Source organism: Larus michahellis, chromosome 12, assembly GCF_964199755.1.
Source record: "Larus michahellis chromosome 12, bLarMic1.1, whole genome shotgun sequence".
In the NCBI taxonomy this organism is placed as follows: Eukaryota; Metazoa; Chordata; class Aves; order Charadriiformes; family Laridae; genus Larus; species Larus michahellis.
The window spans coordinates 12,104,812-12,124,756 of NC_133907.1; the positions used below are offsets into that span (position 1 = coordinate 12,104,812).

The 19,945-nt window shown below is 47.6% G+C and overlaps 1 protein-coding gene across 2 annotated transcripts in view; it reads right to left on the reverse strand.

Moving 5' to 3' along the window:
• Window positions 1-3,438: 3,438 nt before the first annotated feature.
• The window catches only part of TOP1 (DNA topoisomerase I), a 70,013-nt gene continuing 53,506 nt past the window's right edge, over window positions 3,439-19,945 (reverse strand). For both annotated transcript variants that reach the window (XM_074604729.1, XM_074604730.1), the window contains 12 exons: window positions 16,572-16,693; window positions 15,793-15,915; window positions 14,218-14,405; window positions 13,163-13,307; window positions 11,972-12,115; window positions 10,646-10,831; window positions 8,985-9,053; window positions 8,222-8,336; window positions 7,366-7,493; window positions 6,143-6,237; window positions 5,198-5,347; window positions 3,439-4,852 (listed from right to left, as the gene is read on the reverse strand). In XM_074604729.1, the coding sequence (XP_074460830.1) occupies window positions 4,750-4,852; window positions 5,198-5,347; window positions 6,143-6,237; window positions 7,366-7,493; window positions 8,222-8,336; window positions 8,985-9,053; window positions 10,646-10,831; window positions 11,972-12,115; window positions 13,163-13,307; window positions 14,218-14,405; window positions 15,793-15,915; window positions 16,572-16,693 (1,568 nt within the window). In that variant the 3' untranslated portion in view covers window positions 3,439-4,749. The remainder of the gene's footprint in view (window positions 4,853-5,197; window positions 5,348-6,142; window positions 6,238-7,365; window positions 7,494-8,221; window positions 8,337-8,984; window positions 9,054-10,645; window positions 10,832-11,971; window positions 12,116-13,162; window positions 13,308-14,217; window positions 14,406-15,792; window positions 15,916-16,571; window positions 16,694-19,945) is intronic.

The window sequence follows — 19,945 nt, forward strand, 5'->3', positions numbered from 1 at the left end:
CGAGTTTGGCCAAACGCTGTCTTAGCCTTGCGTTAACTCTCCGTGTCCGCGACGCTGCACGCCGAGGAATTTCACAGTTTAATTTGGGTCTGCCTGCTGCCTGCCAGCATCCTTCCGTGGCCCTGGCTCCAGTACCATCTTTGCTGTGGGCAATCGTCCCCGGTCCTTCAGGACAGCAGGGACTTCCATCCTATTCTCGTTATCCTGCCTGGCTCTACCCGAGCTTTGGTCTGCAGTGGGTCAGACAATTTTATTTTTGAAGAAATTCCCTGGATCGTGTTCATCGTGGGGCTGCGGAAGGGGGTGGGCTCTGAGAGTCCCCCTTTGCAAACACCTCTGGAAGAAGGGGTTTTCCCCTCCATGCTGGCCCCCGCACCTGCGGGACCCCTGAAGCGTGGGGCGCCGACCCCCCGGTGTCCTGTGGGATTCGCGGAGCAGCTGCATCCTCCGCCTGGGAAGAGGCAGCAGGAAAAAGGCCAGGTGACCTCCGGCTTGAGGACAGCCCCTGGCCTTGCTCAAGGGCTGGGGAGCAAAATGCAGGAAAACAAAACCCTGAGGCCACCCCGGGGGGGTCCCCGCAGCCCAGCATCCCCCCGACACCAGCGGCTGGGAACAGAGGCATCCCTCTCCCACCCCAGGGACCGTGCGATGAGAGGCGGTGCCCAATCCTCACCCGAGGGAGCGGTACATGGCATCCTGCAACCCCCGGGAGAGACGCACCACGCCATTTATTCCGTTCTGCGCTGCCCTGGGGTGGGCGAACGAGAAACCAGCCCCCCGGGCTGAGAAAAATCACCGTGGGGGAAGAGCTTCCCCCCGGCCCTGCAGCAGAGCAGGATCTGGAAAATCCACAGGGAACGTGGTGCCGAGCTACCTCCGGCCCCGGGGTGGTGTGAGCAGACACAGAGCAGCGCAAGGCGGGTGGTTTTTTTGTGCTGGGGATGGAAAGCAGACCCGCCCGGGGCCGCAGAGCCGCTGCGGATGCTGGCGCGGAGCCCGCTGCGTGCTCACCGAGGAGCCAGGGCAAAGCCGTACCCCCCCCCCGCCCCCGGCATCCTCCTGCTCCTTCCAGCTATTGCAAGATCCCTCCGGATTACAAACCAGCACCTGATGGGAAACCGGCTGCAAGCTCCAGGTTCCCTCTCCCCGATATTCCGAGGGGAGCCCACACTTTTCTAATATCCTGACTTCACCTGGTTTCAATTTCCAAGCCCCGAATCCTGTAAGGCTCTGAGGGGGAGGGGGCTGCGTCCAGCGGGATTTGCAGCTAGGGCCCCATCCACGGGCTTGCAACGCACAAGATCCAGTTTCAACCTAAATTTTGTCCCGCTCCGCTGGTCACATCGCTGCTGCCTCAGTTTCCCTCGCTGCCGAACACAAGCCCCGTTGCGGAGCAGGAAAACTATGCTGGGATGGTGGACTGGGGCAGACGAGGACCAGGCTGTGGTCCCGGGACGCAAAACGGGATGGGGCACATTCGGTGGCCATTTCTCTGTTCGCACAGCACGTCAAGGGGACCTGGGAATTCTCCGATTAAAGTGTGGGATGTGTGGCCCTGCCCCTGCTGTGCCACAGGCGAAAATACGGATTAAATCCTCCTCAAGTCCCTGCCCGGGACAGAGCCAGCGGGGAAGCACCCGGCGTTCAGGGGGAGAAGCACATTTCCCTGCTCAGCAGCGGAGAATATGGGAATTTAATTTGGCCAGGCCTGAAGGCGGGGAGGGAGGGCTGTATAAATAGAAAGGATATTTTTACGGGCGGCATTGTTCCAGGCACGGGGCAGGTCGAGAGCACAATGAGCCCCTTTCCCTCTCCGCTGGCATTTTCTTCGCTGCACCTTGGAAAGGCCCCAGAGAGTAAACGGTAACTCCTGCCAAACTGCCAGGGTTTGGGGTTTTTTTTGCAGCCACAACAAAGCGCCTGAAAACATGGGGGTGGGCGGTGGGGAGCGGGAAGCCCTGCTCGGGGCCGGAGGAGCCCAGCCCTGCAGCCACCCTGGCCGGGTTTGGGAGCCCAGCGAGTTCTGCACCATCATCGGGGTGCCTGGAAGGTGCTCACGGAGGAGCCACAGCCCTTGTCTGCTCCAGGCTCCCCAAGGACATCGGGTCCTGGTGTCCGGTGCCAGGGAGATGGCGCATCCATCAGCCTCATCACCAGTCACTGCCCAGCCAGGAGGGGAAGGAGAAGGGGCTGCTCTCACCCCATCCTCCTGAGGGCTGCGGGCTCATAACAGGCAGTGGAGAAACCCCGCCAGGAAGAGCAGCTCAGGTCTCACCACATCCCTCTGCGCCGGGCAGGGGTTTTCCCGGGGCCAGGTGAGAAGACAACCCGCGGGAGGCAAAGCGGACCGATGCCAAGGTGGCCTTGCACCACAACCCGTGGTGACCGCTGCTCACGTAGGATTGAAGCACAAAGGATCAGAACGAGGAGAAGCTGAGCATCCCAAGCTTGTACAGCCCAGGGGAGACCAGCCCCTGCCCACACCCCCCGACCCAGCCACAGCATGTCCAGGCTCTCCACGAAAGCAGCCTCCTTCAAGGAACGTGAGCTGAAACCCACAGAGGCCACCATGCCCATGCTAGCACCATGCCACCTCTCCTCCCTGCCCAAGGCCAGCCTGGCTCTGCCCCTTGCTCCTGCTGCCTCAGGTCGCTCCCCATTTCACTAGAGCAATGGCCTCCACGCCCAAGGATGCTCGAAGGGACCCCAAATACAAAACCACGCTCCTGGTGTTCCCAATAACTCACAGTGCTCGGAGGGTCGGGCAGCTGATGTTTAAGCAGGTTATTCAAGGCGGTTTCCCCTGGGGGTTCACAAACCAGCCCTGACAAGCATGCTGCCATGGGGGGAGCAGAGATGAGGGATCTGGGAGCCAGGTGAGCTGATGAACCACCTCAAGCCCCAGCAGCTCACGAGCAAGCGGGATCACAGGCTGTCAGGACAGCCTGGTCAGCTCTCCGTGCCCCTACCCAGGGCTCCAAAACACCCCACGCTGTGATGCTGCAGGACCAACTCCTCCATCCACTGAGGACCTGGCTCCGTGGACCATAGAGACCTACCACAGAGTCACCACGACTCACCACAAGCAACCAGCAATGAGTTACTCAAAACATTAGGGCAACGCGAGCAGCTGTGGAAGGTGTCATCCCTTCCAAAAGCCAGCCATGGCCAAGTGCTTCATGTCACATCCCCAGCATCATTATGAACCCGCACGCTTTCAACTCACCCCTTGATGAAGACACAACTGTTGGGTCAATCCCAACCCACCTGGCCCTTGCCATGGCCTCAATGTCCTCGTGCTCAAACGAGAAAGGCTCAAGCATCTCGCCGTGGAGGCAGCGCCTGCTGTACGGGGGCTGCCAGGCCCACCATCTCCCCCCCGACCTAGGGGACCTCACGGCCCAGGGCCCGAGGTGAAAGAACAGACAGACACCAACACTCAGTTAAGTTGTAGGAATTTATTTTAAATAACCTACAGTTGATTAAAAGGGAATTCATGATAAAAATAGAAGATACTTGTTGAGGAAAGGCTGCAGGAAATGGTCTTTGCACACACACTACGCTAACAATGCCTCTAAAACTAATGATTATAGCAAAAAAAGGTTTCACATTAAAATTCTGCTTTTTAATTTTTTTAAAATTTTTGTACACAATTACAAAAGAAAAAAATAAAAGCCCTAAAATCTTGATTATTTTCCTTTTTGGACCGATGCTCATTTCCCTCGAAATTTATTGACCTGTGAAACTTCTTTTTACACAATAAAATCTTTCAAGTAAAAGAGGGGAGTGGGGCTTAGAAAAAAAGGGGGGAAAAAAGGTAAAACAGTCTGACAAACCTAAAAAGTAGATATTCTTGAAGTATACAGAGCATGTTCAGAACAAAGGGTGATGGGAACCTCATCTGTTGCCAATTTCACTTGTCCTCAAATTCCGCACGCGTCTCCCCATCGCACGGCCCCCCCCCCAAATCTACACGATCTTTAAGATCAAGAAGAAAAAAAAAACCCAACTGTTTAAATATTTTAAAATAATTAAAGAAATAAAAATTCACATTTAAAAAAAAAGGAACACTCAAGTCAGGAGGCCGATTTTCCCATCACGCTTTGCTCTGAACAAATGCGGTGGATATTTGTATTTCATGTTCCAATGCCAGGACTGTTTCAAGTGACAAATTAAAAAAAAAAAAGATTTGGGTATTTCCATGACTATAGTGACAGCTGTAACAGGTGCGTTGGGTTTCTTAAATTTTGTTTATTTGTTAAATTCTGAAATGGGGCAGGAGGGGGAGGGGAAGGGCAGGGGTTAAGGAGTCCATTTTCTATTAAAATATAGAAGTTATTGCAAAACCCTAACTGTAAAAACGCACCAATATAATTGGATTTTGTATACAGTAGCTAAAGATTCCCACGCTCTCAGTGTGATGGTGAATTTGCCTGGCGGAAGGTTGACAAATCCCCCATCCACTTGCCCTGCCTCAAGAGAAAAACCACACAAACCAGACAGCTAGAATTTGGATCTCTGAAACATTTTTAAATAAGTTGTCCATAGGACAACTGGCTCAGCTCCTTTAGGATATTTCCAGGTTACGCTTTCTGCAAGATGTTGGCTGTTGTATCTGATGCTCACTTGCCCCTTTCCTCCCCCTTCCCCAGCATCTAAGGACAAGTAAGGCTCACAGTTTATCAATCTCCCTAAAAACCAGGCTACTCCCCCTTTTTTTCCCATAAAATTCAGCTCATTAAAAACAAGTTAAAACTCATAGTCTTCCTCTGCCATGTCGATAGCCCAGGCGAATTTCTCTCGTTGGGTTTTGTTATAAATCTTCTCTATAGGAATCCCCCACTTCTTACACCTGCAGGAGAGGAGATGCTGTTAAGATTCAACCCCTGGCCGCGCAGCGCTGCCCTGCTCTCCCACCTCTGCTCCTCTGCGAGACACACCACCCAGCTGAGCACCACCAGCCTCCCCATGCTCCACCCTGGTTCTCCAACCCATCACCCCCCAGCGTGCTGCTGGCTTTGGCTGATGCGTTACATTTGCCTCAAGAGACTCTCATATCTTCTTGAAACCATTAGATACAAGGGAAGGCCACAGAGAGGTCTCTGGCAGCACAGGGGCACTGCTCTCAGCCACACTGGGGGGACAAGATCCAAGTGACAGGGTGGTTCCTTCCAGCACACCCCAGGCAGATGCTTACCAAGCAACAGAGATCCTGGGATCCAGATAGTTGAGTTTGGAGGTGCCCAAAGCGATCTGCTTGTTCTCCTCCCTGTCTGTAGCCTGAACCTCCAGCTTCATCAGTTGCTCCTCAATCCTCTGCACTGCTTTCTTCTTGCTCTCCACTGTCCTGGGGTGGGAAAGAATCAAAGCATTTAGTGCCTAATGCCCTGCTGACTTGAGATGGCAGCACTGGGGGAACCCAAGGGGATTCTGCTCAAGGTAAGCAATGCCACCAGCCACAAGGGGCAGCTGTGTCAGCACAGATGGTGACACAAAACACTCAGCACATGCAATTAAGAACTGACATTTTCAAAGAAGCAGAGCAGAAATCTTAATCTTAAGCAGCAGTTTTGTTTTAAAGGGTTGGAAGCAACAGCCTGAACTGTACTGATGCGACACCCACTTTAAAACCAGCCCATTTATCCCTCTGTAATAATCACGCTGTGATTCTGCTTTCAGAGCTCCCTTAACTCAGCACCCCTGTGGCTGTTCTGCAGAGCCCACGCAGAGTCCGAGCGCATGGTCTGCACCGCGGGCTTCCAACAGAGCAGAGCAGAACCCAGGAAAGCGCATGTGCAATTGTGCAGCTCCTGGCTCCCCATTAAGATGGCGATGCTGCACACTGGATCCACTGCTCCGCTCGGTCCCAGGCAGCAGGCTGGTTGAGCACCAACATGCTCAGCTCAGAGGGCTGACACAGAAGAGACTAATGCTAGTGAGCACATCAGGAACTGCGGTGTCAGACCGCCCTATAGTCCTCAGCTTGAAGGCCGTTTCTTCATGCACAGAATAAAGAGGGGACAAGAAAGCCTGAGGAAGTCTTTCCCAGATCACAGGCTGGGGAAACAGAACACAAGGTGAAGGACCCATTTGGAGCTGAGAGTACTGGGAGCGTTGCACAGCCTGGTAACACCAGCCTTACTTTTTAGACTTCTCATCCCTCCGGACCTTGGCATCAGCTTTGGCGCTTTTCAGTTCTCTCCTGGCATCAGCTAACTGCTCCTTCTTGGCATCGATCTAGGAGAGGCAAAACCAGACAGCAGCACTGTCAACAAGCTGCTGACAACTGTGGCAGTCACCCCTGGGCAGAACGATGCAGGGAGTGAGTTTGTGACCACGTTCAGAATCTACCAGTGCTCAGACCCACTTCTGCAGAACAATCAGGCCATTGGCCTTTCAGTTTGCTGCAAAGCCTAGTGTGGTGAAATATTCCCCTCAGAAAATAAGGCCCCACTGATTTCCAAAGACAAGGTGTCGCTGGGAGCTTTCTCACACAGCTACAACCAAGCAGGCAAAGGAAAAGGCTTGGCCTGGGACTGGTCAACAGTCCCTCCAGGCAGCTTGTCCGCATCTGCTGTGTCCTGCCAGTACCAACCTCTGATGGTAACATGGAAGGATGATCCCTGTTGCCTCACCAGGAATCAGTTCTTGCCCCAAATCCTACAGGCTGAAAGCTGTTAAGGCTTCAGGCAGTTCTTCTCCAGTAAGTTTAGGATTCAGGGAGATTTAGCATTTTGCAGCCCCTGTTCAACCATTGCCCTTAAACCTCCCCCAAGCTCTAAGATCTAGGGTGATGGCAGCCATGTTAGGTGTTACAGAAGCAGGGGACACTGCAGCGCCAAACCAGAAGTCCTTATTGTGAAGGTTATTCTAAAGCCAGACCAGGAACAGACCTAAACCCCTTTGGACCTCATGGCCTCCACCAGAAACAAATCTGCAAAGGAAGAGGTCAAATCAGAGGGGCATAATGTACCATGTACACAGCCTGCACTGACAGTGGCCTGGGATTCACACAACAGGAGTGGATGCCCGCTCTGGGTACTTCAGGGGCCACAAATCAAGAGCCAGAGACTGCTGCTCTGAAGTTTCGATGGCAGCAGAACACATAGCTATGGGATCAAGGGCAGATAAAAAGGGTCTGGTCTTGGTCTTTACAAGTAAAAGACGACTCAGACTGAAAGGTGTCCCTTCCAGCTCACTAATTCTCTCCAAGCAGGTTCCATCTCTGAAGCAGCACTAACCAACTCCTGACAGGGAAAAGCAGGCTCTGCTTCTGTTTCACCCCAAGTGAAAGGAAACATGACTCCTGAGATGCAGCACTTGGAGCCCTGCCCCAACCCAAGAGCTGGGCAAGGCTGGAGGTACCTTGCTCTGCAGGTTCATCATGGACTTCTCGAAGGTCTTCGGCGGAGCCCTCTGGTGGTTACACAAAATGGCAACCGCTCTGTTGGCACGGTTATAGGAAAGGATCTTTGCTGGGATGTTGTCGTCCGCTGCAAAGTACAAAAAGGTTGTGAACAAGTGGATTCTCCAGGGCTGTGCAGCCCCAGCCAGTGTCCCACCACCTCTGCAAGCTCAGAGTCACTGCAGAACTGACCTTCCCCTCTGATGGGCCAGTTTCAACACTGCACTCTAATTACAGTTGCAATTAGACCACTTCCACTCTGAGCCCTAACTCCTTCTGGGACAGTTTCGTCAACAGCAACAAAGACACCATTTGCCACTCAAGAGAGGGGAAGCACATCCATGCTCAGAGCAGAGGACAGCAGGACCACACGGCTCAAGACACCGTTGGGCTCCACATATCCAATGTGCCCACTTTGTAAAGTTGCTAATAGCAGAGCTCGACAGAGAGGCTGCGAATGAGCAGCCAAGAAACATGGGCTGTTACAGATGCATCTGCCTTACCTGCCACCTATTGCATTTTACAATTAACAGAAAGCAATTAAGAGATTTGGTAAAGGACAGGCATAAACTAGCAGGCGGCACACCTTGCTGAGCTCACAAGTCAGCTCTGCCCTGCCCCAACTGGGGCAACTACCCCAAAAGATTGTTTGGCAGCAAATTTTTGGTCAGACCTCAGCCGTCTGACATTAGCACTGAGAGAACTGCAACGAGGAAGTGGTGTACGGATACAAAACTTGTGGCTAAGCCGAGGAAGCCAGGTCTGTACTGCAGGGTACAGATCTGTTTCCCTCAGAACTTCAAGGACAAGACTTACGATTAGTGAGCTCCTTGAGCTGCTGCTGTAGCGTGATGGAGGCATTGTAAGTACGGAATACCTTGGCTGTCAGTCCCTCCATAAGGTCTTGAAGATGTTTATTTAGGATACTGGTCTAAGGAAGCAGAAAGGAGAAGACAGTCAGCACTAGAACTGACCACAGCATTTGTGAAATCTCTGGACACACTGCTGACAAAAGACCTGCAGCTCATGGCTGAAGCCCAGTGAACTCAGACCTGACCACAACAGAATGGCCACAACCTTACTGAAACCACAGCAAAAGGGAACAAAGAACCAACAAGTATTAAACTGGTATCAAGTACCACAAGTGGCCAAAAACGTTTTTCTTCAGTGTGGAGGTTTTGGTTCCCAACAGGTAGAAAGGTGCCTGTCCCACCCCAGGGAAAGTGCCTGAACCACCACAGTGCTCCCATAGAGCCAAACGTGCAGATGGGAATGGCATCTGAAAAGCTGAAACCTCACGCCATTGTCTTCTCTGAACTCTGAAAAAAATCTCCCCAAGTCAGAGCCAGCCAGGCTCACCAGGACCAAAGCCCATCACTTCAGGAACCTGTGGGCACAGTGGACAATAGAGACACTGGATTGAGACAGACTCTCACTGCTTTTAGACCACTCTGGCCAGCTCTGAAAGAAAATTGCCGCTGAAACCATTTCTGGAACAGGGCAGCCGTTATTGCCTGGTGCCGCGTGAGCCAGTTCATGGTGCTCTACCACCATCCCTCACCATTAACTATGTGCTTACATTGAGGCGGTCAAAGAGGTCATCCTCAGGCTGCTTGTTCTCCATGAACAGCTGAAGATTCTTAAACACCTGCAGGAAAAGAAAACCGGTTAACTTCAGAACACAGACCAGACAGCACTGGGTAGCACTAATACATAAGGAAGCAACACTGCCAGGGAGCCACCTAAACTGTTTTCAGGCAACAGTGAACGACGCTGGATGTTACTTCCTAGCAGGCAAAGGCCCATCTCTCAACGCTTGTGTTGAGGGTTTCTCCTGAGCAACCCGAGTTATCCTCTCAAGTTATCCTCCTCCTTTAGATCAAGACTGCAGGAGACCTGATTCTACTCTGGCTTAGGTGCCTAACAGAGAAAGAGACCCCAAAGCTACCACCTTTCCCTTGCTCTCCGTCATTACTCCAGCCAAAGAGACCCCTGAGCCATTTCCCATGGAGTGAAGCTACCAAAAAGCAGCCATTCTCATTGCTACATTAAACGTTTCATGCAGTTCCACCCCCAACAATTCTCACTGGGGCAGGGAGAAAAATCAAAGCATCTTTGATTATATAGAGACCACAAATCCCAGCTCTGCGTGCTCCAAATCCCCAGACCCCAGCTTCTCAACAACACATGTTCTTCTATAGACACCTAATATACAAAGATTTCTAGTGCCACAATAATCAATTCCCCATTGTAAGCACTGAAGAAGAAACACCAAGAGATACCAACAACAATACACTTAAACTGGAAAAATGTTTTCTTCTTTAAACAAGAAAGTAAGAATTCTAGCACATGCTTATTTCTATAGCAGCCATAGTTTGGATTTTTCAGTTATTCTGTTCCCCAAGAGGCCAACGTTTACTGCCGACTGTTGTTACAATTACCACAGTATTATACATGCGGTATCCAATACTGTGCTGACTGCGGAGAGGTGGGCCAGATGCAAACCTGTTACACCCACAAAAACAACAGTCTTTCTGGATAGTGCCCTCCAGGTTCCCACTGCTGGATGGGGATTTATTCTGGAATGAGGTCAAGATCACAGCAGATTTGAAATTGGTGGCTGATAAAGAAATAAAGGAATTAACACTGCCTGGGAAAGATGTCTTGGCTGGCAGATACAAAGGTTCACCGGCCAGAAGTATCAGTGCACCTACCCTGTTTGCTCTGGAGCATCCAAGACTAAGACCTGCCTCAGTGAGGGCTCAGCTCCAACATGAACATAAGCACAGTGACAGAAGCTAGCATCAGGAAAGCCCAAGTTGAACTGCCACTCTAACAGTGCCGTCCAGCACTGTATTTCAGAACCTTTTATGCTATTACTTGTCATAGTGTAACGAACTGTACCATCTACAGGTGACAAACCCAACTCTGCTGACCAGCACGAGACCCAATAAACTCATCTAACAGAGCTGTTACAGTTATGCTATGCCAACTCTTGACACCGAGACCACCGGGAAGAGCAGTAAGATGTTTAAATATCTCATCTGCTGGGTTATGTCACACCACCAGCAGCCTTATCTTCCACGGCACTGCCAAAAAAAATGGAAGAACATGAACTGACTTATTTTCTGGCTAGGTATCTGGTATCAGTGAACAGGCACCCTGGTACTGCTACCAAAACTGTGTTGACCACGTTTTTCTGCAATTCTGTCTGTGCATGTGTTTGTGGAGATGCCTTACCCTCTTCTCAACAGGGACTTTGTTGTAGTATCGGATGGAGTCTTTTCCGAGGAAGTCAAACTCAACCACGTATTCCTGGCCGTCCAGTTCAGGATGCAGCTTGATATGTTCTACTCTCAGAGAGCAGCAGCCCACGGTGTCAGCTGTCTCTCCTTCTTCTTTTTCATTACCAGCTCTCAGGGCAAGCTACATTTATATCAAGACAACAGAGGTAAGCATTTCAAACCATCCCAGTAATAGACAGATGCTGGAAACTTTCAGACACTTTCAGAGAATCAGTAGTGTCCGTAAGAGAAGAGAAAGAGTGGATAAAATTGACACTTAGAAAATTCTAGCAAAAAACCTCTTAAGTTCTCTTTAGATCTGTTTTAAATAGCCCTACACTAAAGCCACAAATCTATCAATCAACGAGAATACCTTTTTTTTTTTTAAGAGAAGTTTATAGCAAGATGTTTTACCAACTTTTGCTCAGTAGCTCAAACTGTAAGACAGTTCTGACTAATGGAAATCCGTTTCAAAACTGACGTCCGTGTGAACTCAACCTGATACAAAGTCATAAAGTTCAGTTGTTCATCTTCTATGATCCTACCTCTTCACTGCACACTACGTAAACACACTTTATATAGCATATACACTAGCACGTAACACTTTGGGTTATACATAAATAATCAAAAGGCTACCTTTGGCTGCATAAAAGATGTGTTTTAACAGTACTGGCTAAACCAATTTTTAATTTTTGAAGAAAAACCTTCAGTGTTCATAAGAAACCACAATTATTCAAATCAAAGTTCCCTGGTTTACATCAAACTATTTTGAGTGAAAACTGTTAATTTAGTTGGCCAAGACACCATACGCTACCAGGGCAACAGCTCTCTGGGAACTGGTTTTAAGTAGCTTTAAATGCACCAATACAACTGCAGTTTTCTTTATGCTGTGGTGAAAAAATTAGCATAATTATGAAACCTCATGACTGTGACCTCAAACTAAAGAGGTGACAAACCAGCAGAAATTCCCAGCAGGAAAACTGAAACAGCTGGAGACAAAAGGCCCACGCAAACTTCCCAGTAATCCAACCGGGCGATTCTGGAACCACGCTGTGAATTTTGCCTGAACTAAAACAATGCTGCCTGAAATAGCCACGTTCAGTACAATAGTTTATTGCTCTGGATTCCAGGTAATGGGAAGGAAAAGGAGCCGGGGGCCTGCCCACCAGGAAGTCGCAGGATACCTTAGTAACTGGGCTCAACTCCGCCTTAGGAACAGACAGACAGGATTCCCAGCAGGAGGGGAAAGGTAAGAGGAGTTATACTGGGGAACGAGCCTTACTTTATCAATGAAGTACAGCGCCACGGCCCTCTGCCGTACTTTCATCTCTTTGGATTTCCAGTCTTCTCGATATTGATTTCGGATTTTATCTACGCACTTCTTCAACCTCCGAGCTGTCTCATACTTCTGCCAGTCCTTCTCGCCCTGCAGAGAAAGTTGGAATAGAGTCAGCAGCAGAAAGCAGACAAAGGACCAGTTCCAATCTGCACCTCAAGGCTTTGCAAGTCTGTGTGTGGCAAATGGCCTCGCTGTACAAAAGCGCTGAGATTTTGCTGCTGAACAGCTCAGCTTCAAACTATGCTGCCATGCAGCTGTAGGTAATTCAGATTTCCATGATATTAAACGCTTCCACAGAAGCGACTATAAAGACACAAAAAACATTATGTCTTCCATGCTTCTCAACATATAAATGATTTCCTCTGCTTTATTCAGATGACACTTATGTTCTTTCAGCTGTGTAATTAAACACCCATAAAACGTAAAAGCAACACCAACAGTTCATCATCATTATTTTATATTCAAACCATGGCAACAAGAGGGCATAAATTCACAAGGAACAGAGATTTTTCCCTACGCTTGTAGGACAAACCCCTTTTCCAATCCAGGAAAAAAAATCTCTTAAAAAAAGACTTCACAAGAAGGAACTTAAATCCTACCCCCGAAACTGGAGGCTACTTATCATTGCTTTTATGGAATTGATCCACTGACTGGTTATTTGCTCCCACAGCAGGGTTTGTTTTCCTTCAGTCACGAGTGCCTTCTCAGCCAGTAGCCTGGCCATGTTTTTCGCAGAATGGTAGGGGTTGGAAGGGACCTCTAGAGATCATCTAGGCCACCTGGTTTCATTTTACAACTGACTCATTAGCAACCCATGGCAAGAACTTCACTACAGGATCAGGCACAGGAAATTATGGCAAATATAGGTAAATTATCCCCAGAGCAAGTCTGTTCTTGGATAAATTGCTTCCTTATAGGTTTACAGAGTAAATCCTTTACAGAGTAAAGGATTCCTACTAGGAATGACACAATGATGTCAGTGTAGGATGAAACAGCAAGAGCTTTTACTCTTTACTTTACTTACTTTACTAAAGAAGCTTTACTTCCTATCTCTCTCCTAGCCAACAGCTTGAGAGAGTTTGCTTCTTGGAGACATGACCAATATGACATATTTTTTTTAAACTAGATCTTTACCTTAATTCTTGAGCTAGGGTTCAACATGATGTATTTGATAGAGCCTTGGATGTTCTCAGTCCATGACACCAGCCAGGTAACCTTGTTATCATGCCGGACCTCCTTCCATTTGTGTCCTGGTGGAGGGGAAGGGATCTTGGAATCCCTGCAAAGAATTACAAAACAGCAAATAAAAACTATTTAAAGAGACTTGTACAGTATCAAAACAGATAAATAACATCACATAAAGAAAGCACAGTGAAAGAAATGAGGCAACATGAAGCAACATAATTACTTATTTCCACAAGCAGGAAATTAAGTGAATCAAACTGAACAAAGACCAGAAATGTAACTGCAATCAATATGTATCTGCTGAAGAATTATACGGTCGGTAGGAAGACATGCTGCTAGGACTAGCTTTGATTTGTGGACACTTATCAGGACAAGACTGAAGAGAAGCCCACCAAACCTTAGCCTTCGACATCAAGGAAGACAAAGTAGGGCAACCTACCTAGAAGAAAATTAATTTCTGGCAATACTAGCAGGAAAGACTGTTTAAGCTGCTGTAGGCACGAGGAAGAAAATATGTTGACAAAGTTCTACATGAAGCCCATGATAGCCTTGTTCAGTTGTTGCTTGTACGACTAAGTTTCTTATCTATATAAGAATAAGATAAGCAGCATACGTATTTCTGCTTGCTTGAATATCAACCTATATCGGATCACGGAATCACGGAATTTTTAAGAGTTGGAAGGGACCTCTAGAGATCACCTAGTCCAACTCCCCTGCTAAAGCAGGATTGCCTGGAGCACATCACTCAGGACTGCATCCAGGCAGGTCTTGAAAGTCTCCAGAGAAGGGACTCCACAACCTCCCTGGGCAGCCTGTTCCAGTGCTCACCGTAAAGAAGTTTTTTCTCGTGTTTGATCGGAACTTCCTATGTTCCAGCTTGTGCCCGTTACCCCTCGTCCTGTTACTGGGAACCACTGAAAAGAGTCTGGCTCCAGGATTTTACAAAAGAAGCTATCCTAGCTAGAAAGCAAAGCCAAGGTGTGTGTGAAGCACCCAATCCTCACTTGCTGCAGTTAATGATGATGTCTTCTGGCATGATGCGTCTCTTCAACATGCCCATTTTGGGATGGTTCCCACGACCTCGGAAGAGACCTGGGGGTTCAATCTTAAAGTTGGCAATCCTCTCCTTGTGGTTGTCCATCACGCAGTAACCATATTCCTTCAATAGCCGCTCATTCTCCTCTTTGATTTTCTGGAAAAAGCCAAAAGCAAAGATGATACACAGACATCTCTAAATGCCAAGACTTAAAACCAGACTCCCACCACGTCAAGTGCTGTATCAACACAAGAGAGCAACAGACTGTCCAGAAAAACATTCATAAAATGCAAGCAGCACAAACAAACTGGAAAAAGGGAAAGAACATGTGAAAACTCTCTTAAAATTTGTATTTGAGGGAAACAGATTAGGGCTGGTGAAGACAGCTACAATTTTGCCACAACAGAGGCATTTACCTTTATCCACATACCACAGCTACAAGGGCAACCCCAGCACAGTAGTGCTGTTTTATAGTCTATATTCAGCATTCGACTTCCACCGGACTTTACATCTTTGTTGTTTATGTATAAAAACTCAAGACTTCTGTGTTTGAAGTCAGCATCAGAAAGGAGGCAGAGGAATGTCTCCAGTCTGCCACATGTCAAGCCTGTGTCAGCAAACGGTCTCATAAGCAGAACACAGTCTCCTAAGTAAAAATGTGCTGAGATTTCACTGCATACTTCTGTGCTTGAACTCTAATTACACAGAAGGAAAAATAAAAACATTGCCGCTCAAAATAAAACATCTGACCCACAGACAGCACTGGTGCGCCACTGGCCAGAAAAAGCCACTTCTGCTCCATTGTAATGACAGCTACCACAGACAGGACTGAGAAGGACTGACCCACATGTTTATCAGATGGAAACAGCAGTAAGACACGGGCTCTTTATTTTGGTGGGACCCCTCTGACCCCAAAGGCCGTAATTCCAGGCTAAAAGGCCCCTCGCTCAAAGGACAATTACTGTTGTGTTGCAAAAGATGAACTGAGAACTTGGGCCAAGTTTCCAACTTCCATTGCAGTAAGTCTCAGTCATCTAAAAACTATTTAATTCTCTCCCCACAAGCCACTGTAGCCATGCTACTGGCAAATAAAGTTCGTTCTTTATTCAGAAAACTGCATTACCTGCTATTTAAGATTTGTTCTCTCATTTCATTCACTAATGTCACCACTGCATCCCTTCCACCATCCCCAATTTTGCCTTCCAAACCCAAGGAGCTTCTAAAATGAAAATCTGTCTTTAACTGAGTACGCACACTGCTCGTTACTGGCCAGGGACCACGGCTCCCATGGAGGTAGCACCTCTGACTCTCTTCATTTAAGCAGGATCAGGAGCCTTAGCACTATCAATACCAAGATTCAGCCGTAGGGCTTTGCCCTACATGAGCTGCACAGTAAAGATTCCTACAGTTAACATGAAAAGTAGTAATTTGAAAGCTAGTAAACACTGATTTATAAACAGCAAGGCAGGCAGAGGAATGATTACACAAAGATGTTTACAAGCCAGCCAAGAATCAAGAAGCCTCCTAGAATTCCCTCTGGTACCTGTTTCTCCTCCTTGGACATCTGTTTCCTAGCTTCCGTCTGAGCTTTGAAATACTGGCTCATGTGGGTGAAGTCACACTTGCTGAGGTTGGTGATAGTGCTCTTCTCTTCAGAGGTCATTTCCTTGCAGAAAGAAAGCAGCGCTTTTAAGTTTTCATACCTAGTAAGTTTTCATACATAGCAAAGCTTACCCTACCCCAGGCAGTTTAAACAGGAACAACAGACAGGTTCTCACAATAAACCCCCAGGAATCCCCGAATTCTTGCACATGCTCACTCCAGCTAAGGTTAAAGAGAAAAGGACAGGCAGCAGAGAGTACGGAGTGCTGGCCTTCCAGCGGTCTGATCTCTGCAAGCGCCGGGCAATGCTGCACCACCTCCCAAAGCGCGCTCACACTCAACAGCGGCTGGGACTGTTGAGGGATAGGGAGAAAAATCCAGTAACCCATCAACTGATCTAAAGGTTTGATTTTATGGCTGATGACTGAGGCGATGTTCTGAGTTTTAGGTCTTTGGAAGGGGCTTCCTTTGGCTCTTCAACAAGGCATAACGGGCAAATTTGGCTGGAAGAAGTCCAACTTCATTGGTTTAGAAAAGTACTTATGATAGGGTCCTTCCTGGTGAAATTACAGGACAGACTGGAAGCGTCAATCGGAAGTAGCTTTTAGTTGCCCTAAGCTACCTTTCCTGTGCATGGACCAGTAGCCCTTTTCAGTGGCCAGTGCTGAGGAGACCCCGGCCATGCCTGCAAGTCACTGCAGCCCAGAACTACGTGCATACCTTCCTCCAGTCTTTGAAAAAGTTTTTCCTGAAGATCTCCTTTGTAGTGTACTCATGATCAAGCATTTTTGCAAAGAATGTGGCAACTTCTTCTGCTTTGGTACTCAGCTTCATGACTTTACCTACAAAGAAAGGTTTTCTTTTTAAAGAAAATGGTAAACAGGAATTGAAGCCAGAAAGAGGACATAGTAACTACCTTAAAGACACTGTATTTTTACCACAGAGAAGTTTTTCTTAAAAATGTTACATAGTACAGCAAATTGGATGGACAAAGGAAACAGAGGAGCAGAATTGCTTGACTCCCATCATAAACATTTTGAAAAAAGTTTCCTCTGGAATCTAAACATTTAAAAAAAGCAATAGCAACCTGATGCCAGGCAGGTCTGAGAGACGCAGGGCAGGAAGGGGAAAAGGCCTCCCGCAGGAAACCCTCTGCTGAGACTCCCCGGTGCTGTGTACGCTCCTGGGGAGATACTGCTGTTTGAAGTGAAAGAGGCAAGGGATTTTATTAAATTGTGTATTCTGGCACTCAGACGTATGGGAAATACAGTCTCTGTATTCCTCTTCCACCTACAGAGGGACTCCGCTTTGGAACACCCCTTCTCGCCTTTAGCTATTTCTAGCCAGGAAGAGCCCTTCCTATGGATACACCACAAACAGGCTGGAAAGCGATGCCAAATACTTAACTCCCCTTCATTGCAGGGAAACGTGTCAGCGTTCTGCTAATCGTTCCCTTTGCCGTGGGAATGCACTCCTGCGTCCCCAAATCAGGCGCAAAAGGTAGTTATTTTTAAGAAAGGCTGAGCTTTCAGTGAACACAGAGGTCGCATTTCAGCTTATCTGCAAGACTGCAGCACAAAGCGAAACTGCTGCAAGGGAAGACCTCAAAACACAAGGGAAAAGAGGCTGCTGCAACATCGAAGCTGTGGATTCGACATCTAACGTTCCTGTTGAGCGTCTTTTTGGTCCAGATTGCATTCCTGACAACACGTGAGGTGCGCGAGGTGCCAGTGATCCCCGTGAAGGGTTTTGCATGCAGCTCACATCTCCAGTTAGTTGCAAGAAATATTTAAAGTCCCAATGGGCTGGCAGACAGTCAACACCTGTGGATTTTTTAATGACCATTTCACTGCACAAAAGTCAATACAAGAAACACTACTGTTGATTCTATGCTCTTGGAAAAAAACACCACGCTTCTGATTTACTACACGTTTTCAAAAGTTGCATCATCTCCAAAATTAAAGCATGGGAGTCAGCCGCAAAGCCTGAAGATCTATAAACTCTTAGCAAAAGGTCCTCCCAGTGATCTGAGAATATTCCACAATTAAATTAAACCAACAGCAACTCTGCCAATTTTTAAGCTGCAACCTAAAATACAGCATTTGTTTGCTTATAACAGGAAATGGGGGAAGGGAGAGACAGCAAGGGAAACGTTTTTTCCAGGCTGCAAGTCTAGCTTGAAAGACGCTATCGAGTTAGTAACATGTTATGGAGCTAAAATGACTGCCATTTTTCCCAAATAGCTGATGGCTCAATCTCCTTTATCTAATCACTTTGGAATATATTTAATCGGACTCAAATTCATGTTTTTTTACAAAGGTCTGAACAGGCTCTCAGTGACGGGGCTGGACATTTAAAGAAAAAAAAAAAAAAAAAAAAAGAGACTTATTGCAGAGGCGTGAATATGAGTTACCTGACTTAAAAACTGAAACCCAGAGAGCAACTGGGGGATGTACCAAGAAGAAGAGACAACATAGACATGACTGAAATGAAACTGCCACCACCTACACTCTTACCCTGCCACAGCTACAGAAAAATACGCAGTTTCAAGCCACCTCTGGGCTATGAGCAGTAGCTTGTTAACCCACAGTCACCCAAACATACAGTCGAGCCCTAAAAAGATGGCTTTGGCATTTCAAGCTCCTTCACCAAGTCTGGCACTGCAGGCGCTAACAATAGCTCCGGCAGTCATTATGTGAGCTGAAAACAGGCAGTCTCACCGCAAGGCAACCGCTGGGCGAGGGACAGATCCCTCCAGAGAGAGCTCGCAGCCTGGCAGCTGGCTGGCCAGCCATCGCGTGATTACTGGACTCTACAAATCATCCTAGGATAATCTGGAATGTAGACAATGCCTTCTGAGCACAGACAGCAGCTCTCGGCAGCTGCTGACATCTGATTTTTTTTTTTTTTCCTTAGTTTCTCAAGGAAGACTTATGTCATGGCTTAATTTGCCAGAACCCCCTGCCCATTCCGTAATTGTTGAGCCTATTGATGAATTTCTGTCACGACGGAGGCTGCAAAAATCCCTGCACTTCCTAGAGGTTTCATGAAATAGATGGCTAGATAGAAGAGGAGCTTATTGCTGCCTGCACCAAAGGGACAGCTATAGTGCAATCTGCCTCTCTCCTCTTCTCTAGACAGCAGGAGAGAGATCAGACATTCTTCAACAGAGGGAGAAAATTTCCAACTGTGTAGCAAGCTCTTATCAAACCCTAAGAAAGAAATCCGTAGACATCCCTGATCACTATGCTTGCTTGGAGACAGCCTTTAATAGGACAAAAAATGTTTATTTCACTACATTGTTGCTGAAAATGAATGCCATCTATTTCTCAGTATTTAAAACCACTATGTCACGTCACAGGAAAACAGCACGTTGCTCCTGGAACGGATCCATATGCAGATGTCCCCTTCACCAAAAAACTACATTTTCATCCATTCAAATGCCTCCCACTTAATTCAATCCTGGGTCAGTTTGACCCTTCATTTAACATGATCACAGGACTAAAAGGAAACACACGGGTCATTGAGTCTGGTCTCCAACAGGCATCACATCATATAATCCCTTCCACATGAGCCCCTAACAACCAGTCAGGCCAGCATATTAGAATCCCACACCAATTAGCTCTACCACACAACAGTTAGTTGAGTGGGACCATGACTTAGACCAGAGGGTTGCATCCTCGAGGCCAGGGTCATCCTGTGCATTTCTACAAGATCCTAATCATCTGTATCAAAATTCAATTGTCTTTTATTATGCTCATGCCACCAAATGATCACAAATTTCCTCACAGATGATGAAGTTGCAACTCATAAGGTTAAAGAACACAGAGCAAGTCTAAAGGTGACCAGCAATGAAACAGCTACAATTATGTTTTCTACTGGTTATATGCTGCTACTCTCAGGCATAAGGCACTCTCATACTGTTAAGAAACCTGAGAGATTTACCACCATAACAGAGTGAGAACAAGTTCATCTCTGCGTCAACTTGCTTGAAGCAGAATTCAGCAGGCTGTTCCTTTACTTCTACAGATCATTCCTTCACTTAGCCGTTGAGGAACTTCTTTTAAGCTAACCAGTAAAACAAAACCACCTCC